This window comes from Gymnodraco acuticeps, unplaced genomic scaffold, assembly GCF_902827175.1.
Source record: "Gymnodraco acuticeps unplaced genomic scaffold, fGymAcu1.1, whole genome shotgun sequence".
In the NCBI taxonomy this organism is placed as follows: domain Eukaryota; kingdom Metazoa; phylum Chordata; class Actinopteri; order Perciformes; family Bathydraconidae; genus Gymnodraco; species Gymnodraco acuticeps.
The window spans coordinates 240,001-248,859 of record NW_022991538.1 but is presented as its reverse complement, the minus strand read 5'-3'; the positions used below and the strand labels follow the sequence as shown (position 1 = coordinate 248,859).

At 40.4% G+C, this 8,859-nt stretch overlaps 2 protein-coding genes across 3 annotated transcripts in view; both read right to left on the bottom strand.

Annotated features, from left to right (window-relative positions):
• Nucleotides 1–80: 80 nt before the first annotated feature.
• On the bottom strand, nt 81–3,637 carry leng1 (leukocyte receptor cluster (LRC) member 1). The gene is given in 5 exon segments (XM_034197242.1): nt 81–1,032; nt 1,492–1,691; nt 1,694–1,807; nt 1,982–2,173; nt 3,072–3,637. Coding segments are annotated over 5 exon segments (858 nt in total). The 5' UTR covers nt 3,204–3,637; the 3' UTR covers nt 81–812.
• A 29-nt stretch (nt 3,638–3,666) lies between these two features.
• The window catches only part of tmc4 (transmembrane channel-like 4), a 9,992-nt gene continuing 4,799 nt past the window's right edge, over nt 3,667–8,859 (bottom strand). The window contains exons 5-16 of one of the 2 annotated variants that reach the window (XM_034197235.1): nt 8,271–8,356; nt 7,835–7,980; nt 7,173–7,320; nt 6,903–7,061; nt 6,651–6,808; nt 5,999–6,125; nt 5,686–5,783; nt 5,412–5,595; nt 5,101–5,231; nt 4,723–4,878; nt 4,492–4,570; nt 3,667–4,354 (exon numbers count right to left, since the gene is read on the bottom strand). In XM_034197235.1, the coding sequence (XP_034053126.1) occupies nt 4,262–4,354; nt 4,492–4,570; nt 4,723–4,878; nt 5,101–5,231; nt 5,412–5,595; nt 5,686–5,783; nt 5,999–6,125; nt 6,651–6,808; nt 6,903–7,061; nt 7,173–7,320; nt 7,835–7,980; nt 8,271–8,356 (1,565 nt within the window). In that variant the 3' untranslated portion in view covers nt 3,667–4,261. The remainder of the gene's footprint in view (nt 4,355–4,491; nt 4,571–4,722; nt 4,879–5,100; nt 5,232–5,411; nt 5,596–5,685; nt 5,784–5,998; nt 6,126–6,650; nt 6,809–6,902; nt 7,062–7,172; nt 7,321–7,834; nt 7,981–8,270; nt 8,357–8,859) is intronic. The other variant, XM_034197236.1, reaches the window with a different exon arrangement.

Here is an 8,859-nt window from a genome sequence, read left to right as displayed (position 1 = left end):
TTTCTACTTCACTAATTGGTTAAACGACTAATTGTTTCAGCTCTTCTGTTTACAGTTTAATTTATTCACCAATAGACCAGTTTATTCCGTTTGTGCTGATTTTGAACATCTTTAATGTTAGCAACAGTATACATCTTTTTAACAGTTGTCCGCTGTGTTTTCTTTGCCAAGAGCTGTGCTGTAAGCCCCCTGTGAGGACAACCATCTGCCCTGCTGTCGGGATCATGAGTGAAACGCTGCAGGGGAGAAAGGTAACTGTAACCGAACCTGACCTCTGGGTGAACAATAAATAACAATTGGCCTCGAAATGGCCTCTTCGTTAGCTTACTGGCAATACAAATACAAGGCTATAGGTGTTCTTAGTTTACACACCTCCACAGTGAACAAATAATCAAAATACAGTGACAAGTCTTGATCATTTGAAATGAATGAGGAGCACATCTAACAGCAATGTATTTTCACTAAAACCAACCATTTAATACACTTCCACCTAAACCGTACTCACATGAAAACTCTTTTGCAAACATGATACTGTTTAGATGGAAGAAATGTAACTGTGAGGTGTTAGAGTACACTAGTGGATAAACAAGGTTATACTGCAAGAGTATCTTTTGATATATTTTACCTCGACCCCCATTTAGTTCAATTCATCCAGACTATTCTCTGTTTTTGTAATTTCTTATTTACTGTGGAGGCATGCAAAACATGACATAACTTTTGACAATTTCATCATTTGGAAAAACATACTGGTCACATTACTCCACTAACCATTCCTCATAGTTCACACTCCTTAGACGACCAATAAAGATAGTTCATGATTTTAATATTTCGTCTCTCCAGCTATCTCGATCTCGCCTTTGACGCTTTCTGGCCAGTTCAGGGAAGTATGCACTGTTGTACGGCATCTCCCTCTCCATCGTCTCCCTCCCCGGCTCCTTCCTTTTGCCGTTCCTCTGGTCGAGCAGCGCCTGGGTTCTCCTCCTTTCTTCAGTCTCCCTCTGTAAACGCTCAGCACGCAACCTTTCTATGGAGCTGCAAAACACAGGATATACAAATGTTTTATGTCTCTCCAGGTAGATTTACAACACCATCACATTTTATTCATTTCATGACATTTACAACCTTACAAACTAATTCATTTGTAGGGAAACTGTCTCCCTGTACAAAGCCAGGCTAGCAGTTTCGCTTGATTCCAGTTTTTAAGCTAACTGCTAGATTTAGCTAAATGTTCAGCGTAGCTCATGGTACAGTCTAGAGAGCGGTATCAATTGTCATTTTGATCTCACAAAGTAAGCAAATAAGTGGAATATCTGCAACGTTAAACTATCCCTGTAAAACTGAAGAACTAAACGGCAAAAACGGAAAAATCATGCAGACTGCCTGACCATTCTGATGCTGGAAATCAATCTTCTAAATTTCAGATGCTCCACTATTAAATATTAGTAATTATATAATACAAATATGGGCGACAAGCGTAATTTATCTTCTTACCTCTCTCCACTGCTCCTCCTGTCCCCTTTGTCTCTCCTTTCATTTTTCTTGTTAATTTTGTTGTGTTTTCTGTCCTTCACAGCCAGTGCTTTCTTCATATCTTTCAACGGATCTAAACTGTCTTTCAATCTGCGATCTCTCTTTTCTTTCTCCTCTTCACTCAGTCCCTTTTTTTTTTCTTTATCTTTCTTCTGTTCTTTTTCTTTTCTCTCTCTTCTTCTTTTTCTTTGGCGGTTTTCATGTACCACGGAGTGACCTCAGTCCCTGGTTGGGGTCCCAGAGATACCAGCAAGCCGATGGCGCGTTCCTGCTTCTCCTGAAAAATTAAAAGAACAAAGAAAACCAGAAGAAATCAAAGTTTGTTGTGAAAAGATTTATTGTATTGTCAATGTAAAGAAGGGCAAGAATTGTAAAATGATTCACTTTTCCTTAAGCTAAACTTACATCAAACATTGTGATGTGTGAGAGCAACAGAAAAAGTAGCAGTTACCTGTTCATCTTTCTTATCTTTGAGATATTCCACATTCCCCTTCTTCTCTGACGAATCCTCCAGGGGGAAAAGATTAAGATGCTCCAAGATTCCACTTCCTCCGCTGGGCACATCCTCCTCTTCATCTGCCTTCGTCTCTCCCGCTGAAGAGAGAGCCGCTCGGGATTTGTTTCTCAGATACTCAGTACGAGCCTGAGGAGAAGAAGAGTTGTTATTCCAAAATATAAAAAAACAATCAAGGCTCCTTTATAATGCATCGTCATATTTCACTGTTTGCTGTAACTGAAGCTTCAACCATGAAGGCGTTTACATCCTTATTGTTTGTGGTATAATATTAATATTACGATGACACCTTTGTAAATAAAAAGATAATATGATGACTAAGTTTACTACAAGCATGGTATTGATTTTTAAAGGCACAGTTTTAAAAAGGGGCTTATGTGAGGGGGAACTCTGTGAATAGCTTAACCAGCAAACCTTATTGTCCTATAAAGTGGTAAGGATGACTTAAAGGTGGGGTAGGTACTTTTGGAGAAAGCAGCTCGAGTGCGCTAGAATTTGAAAATACACAGCAGGAAAAAATCTGCCACTTCCTTACAGAGCCCCTCCTCCAACACACACGAACGCGCACATGACCAATGAGGGCACGAGATAAGTTTGTGCACAGATGGAAGGCTGACAGGCAGGTAGGCCATTGTGCCTGCCATCGTGCTTTTTACAGCGCTAAGGCTTCCACAGATGACATTTTTGTATGGATTTTTTGTCAAAGCACTTAAGATATTCATTGCTATCGGGATGTTAAGAGCATTTCATGGAATATAACAAAAAGTGTATCTCGAGCCGGTTTCTCAAACTTACCTACCCCACCTTTAATTTAACATGTGTATAATGATACCTATGAATGAGGACACACAAAGGGGTTTGTGAGAGGTGCACTTTTGTAGAGCTCAGTCACTGTTTGTGTCACACTGAGGCTCAGCTCTGAGGTCACCACAGCATGTAACTAACTACTCGTCAGCTCTTTAGCAGCATCAGCATCATGACAGAAAGTACCAAACACCAGGGTGTCTTGATATATGCATGGGGTCACCTCTTGCTCAGCACGCTCCACGCGACGCTTGGCCTCGCGCTCCTCCTCCGCTGCCTGGGCCTCGTCCTTCCGCACGCGAGCGACGTTGTCCTTGTTTCGAACGTGCCAGCTCTTCTTCGGGAGGATGTTCATTGTTGCCTTGGTGACTGTCTTTAATGTACCAAAGCAGATAGCAAGCAAGCTAGCGTAGCAGGCTAGCTCCGATTGAAGTGGTAATAAGCACGGCCAAAACACTACATTTGTTCATAAAACCATTACGGTTGTATCTAGAGGAAGAATGGAACTAAGCAGGGCTAAAAATTAGCCAAATAAAGCCAGAAAAAAATAGATATTCCACAGTTGGCGTCGTTGATTTGGCTTTTTGCAAATAAGCTAACGGTAGCCAAGGTGCTACTTTTCATGTAGCGTTACAGTTTATATTTAACGGAGCAGAGAACTCTCTTACTCAAAATTACCTAGTCGTTCGAACAATTTAACATAAACTGACAGGTAAATAACACTGTTACTATTTAGCAGGGAGGAGAGTTGCTCTTGCTAGCTGCCAGCTGTAGCCCACAGGAACAAGTAGACCCAAACAGGAAGTAAACATTACACCTTTTGAAACAGCACACATGTGGCACTAGATGGGGCTATAATTCCTCCCTATTTTATTCTGATTTAAGTGAGAAAGGAACAAAAACACATACAGTGTAACTGTTTGCATGATACAAAAAAGTGATGAACATTTGCATTTATAACAACAAACACACTCTTTTCATTTATACCTGGCTTTATGTAGCTTAAACATACACTGCTTATTGTCGCTTTACCTTTGTATATTTTACTTACTTTAACAAATTGTTCATATTTACTCCTACTCATTATGCATATACATCTACAACATTCTTGTATACATTCAGTTCAGATATTTACATTATTGTCTACCACACATTTGTATTTTATTTTATACATCATTTACACATAATAGTTGTATCTACTACTATTTATGTACGTCAACTGCATGCCAATAAATGACATTGCAATTTTCCAGATATTAAGTGCTAAATCAAAATGAAAGTTGTTTCAAGGAGTGAACTTTTTCTTTTAGCATGTATATACAGGGTTCATACATTCCTTGCAGGTGCCTCATCACGTTTTCTCATGTTAAGCAGTTAGTTAAACCTAAACATGGTTCATACTGTACGCTATGTTCAGCTAGATGCTCCTGCTGTCTGTTTTAGTATCTGCTGTCGTCGACTCAGCATTTCAATCTGCTTCACCAAGAACTGCTTGTCACGGCCCTCCTGAAAGCAAAATATCCACTGTTGCATCAGTAAGCCTGTGCATATCAGGAAATCACATAGGCCAACCTACTTATTGTCCAATTTCAAGAGCATGTATGTCTTTGCTTTACTCCACGCCATACATGTAAACAACTTACCAGTTTAATCTGAGCTCTTAGCAAGGCAACACTTTTTCCATAGACGGAGGCTAAGGCCACAAAATAGCACATCACCACACTGCCAGGGAGGAATGAGTTGTGATTACACATCATAAAATGGACAGTAAAGGGCCATATAATACAAAGGTAAGATATAGACTGCAAGCTATATGTAGGTTAAGTACAGTACTGAATATGCCAGGATAATAGTCCTACAGATAGTTGACTCACCAAGATAATGCAAACAGGGGGATGGAGAATGACTGGGAACCGATGAAGAAGAGAAACTCCTGTGTAATGATGGAGAGGTTGTTGAAAGATGTTGGCACAATCGACCACATGCTGGGAAAAAAACGGAAAGGGCCGCAACCCATTGAAGGACGGATCCTGGGTGGAGAGAGGGAAACACTTCAACTTCTCTGTTAGGACTGTTACAGTGAATAAAGGTAGAAATCAGACTTCAAAGTGACATTTGCCATTATCCAAAGCAGCATGTGATTATTCGTGTCCATATTTGCATCAAGAAGCTAGAAATTAATAGTTTGATTTTGTTTAGTTCTTAACACAAGGCTGCTGAGATAAAACGTAAAACATAAAATAGGCACTCACTCAGATAGACTGTATATCATGACAACTGTGCCCAGGCCCAAGCCAAACAGGAGCACCACCAGGAAGAAGAAGGTGGAGGTGGTGGAGCGAAACGTCTTCAGTGCTGGCCGACAATTATGGAAGAGTGTAATCTGAGGAGAAAAATGGGTGGACAGGGTTAGTGACAAAACATAAGCAAAGTATTGGGGAACATCTTTCTGTTCACCAGGTCAACAAGAGTGGTTGTGGTACTTAAACTACAGGGAAGTTGGAAAATAAAATCTTAGATCTCAGGCTCACTCCAACAACGCTCATTAAAGCAACATCTTCACCTTCTTGAAGTAGAAGAGGAGGATAAACTTGAGGGTGTTTATGAGCGGCAGCAGAGGGCAAAACAGAGCTCCAGTCCAAACCACAGTCTGACCATAAACCAGTCCGAGCACGTTGGCGGGAACCACAAACTCCTGTCGACCCACCCACTGAGCCAGCTTATTGGACCAGTTGTCCACCACCATCCTAACACACAAACAGTACAATCACACACTTTAGTTGACAAAAATTGGAATTTAGTGATAGTTTTAGACAAATTCACACAGTGATTTGTACCTGCGTGGAAACTCCACTAGGACGAGCACAGCGATGTTGATGAGGAAGTCAAACAGAGTCAGCTTATACATCTCCTGTCCTACACGTGTTTCCCAGCACTACATGATGAAACAAACAATAAACAAAAAAGGAACATGTTGTTAAATGTTAGACATATTATGAATTAACTTTACCTTTTTGTCATCTTTAATGTTTCCCCCATTCTTAACTTAACTTTTGTCGTCTCGATCCCTGTTTATGTTTTTTTTAAGGTTTTGTCTAGCTTTGATTATATTTGTGAAGAAGCATAATAATAATTTACATGTATTATTACCGGGTAAAGTAAATGGTTGTATTGACAGAGTTTACATTCTCCAGTATTTTCAGCCCCTTCGCAGGTGATCTGACGCCACAGGGTGAAGAGGAGAACACCCAGACTCACCAGCCGAAGAAACACTGCCCTACATGTGAAGGAGAAATTATTAGAAATGTTATTCATTCTTCATTTGGAAAGTCTTTTTTTCTGTCTCTCCCAATAACCATAACACGACCCTCAGATTCTTCTTTTTACCCTTTACAAACTCTGGAATTAACAAGCTCCAATCACCCAGTTACAACAGTACTTTTTGCTGATTATACTTCTCTACTTTTACTTGATAATCTTCTGAATGACAGATCTGACATAGGATACTTCCACATTTTGTAGTGGTACATAGTTAGGTACTTCTTTCACTACTGAGTTTAGATGACACCACCTTTTGCAGCATGTTCTAGAAAATGTATTATTTATGGGATTATACATCATTGACTATTCAATTCTAATTTGGGGGAGAAATGTTTAATATACGATGATTATACTTTTTGATACATTTTGGCCTTCATTTTCGGGCCACTTCCCTTTGTTTATCGAATGGATTTAATTATGATTATAATAATATTCAAATGCTCTGACAAGTTCTCTCTCGAACAGAAAAACCAGTGCGAACCGTAACAGTGCCACTATGACGGTGGTGCTGGGGGAGTATCGCTCTATCAGGGCGATCTGGTCACACAGCAGCGGCACCACAAAGTTTCCGGCGGTGATGACGATGGAAGGCAGATACTCAAAAAACAAACCCAGGATCCCTCCCTGCCCACTCTTTACCTGTTTGGCAATGAGATGGAGACCAAAAAGGTCACCAAAGACTTTCAGACTGAAGACAATTAACAGAATTATTCTTGTGTTTGACTTCATTTACCTGGCTGAACTCGGTGGCCGCAAAGATGCCATAGAAGGCTGCTATAATGAGCCCAAATGAAACAAAACACATAGAAACACGTAGCGAGTATAAGACAATTTTCTGAGACAAAGTCAGAGCAGCTGCCCTTTTCTTTATGCTCTCCTCCTCCAGATCCACCTGAGAAAAGAGGAGAGAGATGAGGGGCCGTGTGAAAGCACTCGGGGAATGATTATGCAGAGAGAACATCACATTCCTCCATCCCGCTAAGTGGGACAGCTCCCCTCTGACCTGCAGCTGGTAGTGGATGTTCTTCTGCTTCAGTTTGGTAGCTCGGTCTCCCAGGCAACCGTAGTCCCAGCTGGTGAACACGATCATGCTGTAGTCGCCCACGGTGCTGCTTCCCGTTGCCACGACAACTCGAGCAGCAGTCCCCATCCTGCATGAAAGTGCATAAGCAGCAAGAAACAGATGCAGAGGGTCAAGGGGATTGAACTCTCAACTCAGGCTTTTCAAGGTCACTCTGGTCATGTTAACATATTGAACTGAACCCCTTAATGAGATGGCTGAGTATGACATTTAAAATGTAAGTCAAAAATACATCTACTAACATGGAAAAGACTCAAAACAACTAAAAAGAGACACACAATGACTATAAAGACACAAAATAACAACAAAGACACTCAAACTGACCACAAATAAACTACATAGAGACACTAAACAACTTCAACATGACCACACATTGACTATAAAGAGACAAGTAACTATAGAGAGACTCAAAATGACTACCCATAGGGGGAAAATAACAATTAAAGGATGCCTAACAACTATAAAGTATGTTATGCTCCTCAGAGGTGGCTGAGGCTTTTGCATTTGTCTCATAATCCAACCATGCATACATACATATACAAGCTCCATCTTGATTTATTGAATGTGTTTGTTCTGGGACTGACCTCGCTATGATACAAATGAGGCAGAAGACAAAGTAGAAGACAGCGGTGAAGAGGTAGGCCAGCGGGATGTTGTAGGAGATGTTCTTGTCCTCCACCATTGTGTTGTTGTAGTAGCCATAAAACAGGTATGAATACTCCATGAAACCCTGAACACAGATCACAGGACGGTCACTGTCACTCAAATTAAGTGTTGTTGATTGTTAGATGATCAAATAGTCCATTGTATTGTTGCTGCTCTAAATGTAGGAACTCAGTATCTTTAAATCCTGGCCACAGTTCTGTGTTGGAGATTTCAAAAGCTAAAGGTGTACACAATCTTAATGACCAATTATGACAACCACTAATATCATATCAGTTAATCAATTAGTATCAGTTTCACATTAGTTTCTGCACGTCTCATATCTTTGAAGGTCAATGTGATGCAGCAGTTTCTCACCGTTCCTGAAAGTAAGTCAAGGAAGTAATTATAGAACACCACCAGGCCTTCAGGATTAGGATCATAAACCATGCATGCCCCTTGACCTGGAAAACACAGAAAAAGGAAAGCTTTACTATTTCTGCATACATTCTCAGAGATTATAGAATTTCTATAGGTTTCCCCGAACCTTTCTGAACATGTAGGTTAGGCTTTCCTAACGTTTAGTACTTACATAAAGAGAAAACAGGGAGAGGGAAAGCTGAGACATGCTCTCCTGTGGCTCTGCCATCAAACTGCATATAGATACAGCTACTTTCCTCAGATAGCTTTAAAGAATCCAAGGGTTTTAATGAAATGAAAATGTGTAATTGTGTCACATTTCCTTGGAACAATGACTGAGGGCCAAAATAATAAAACTACTTTAATGTTGGAGAGTGAATCTTTGACTGTGCATAATGTAAAACATTTGCAAATGAACCAATCACATGTATATTTAGGTTTTGTTTTGAGAAGAGATCTTCTGCGATTGCACCGCTGACTTCATTTATTTTCCTGAGGGGAATGCAGCTGCTGGTACTTTCTCTCTACATTTACCGCACTGACGCCT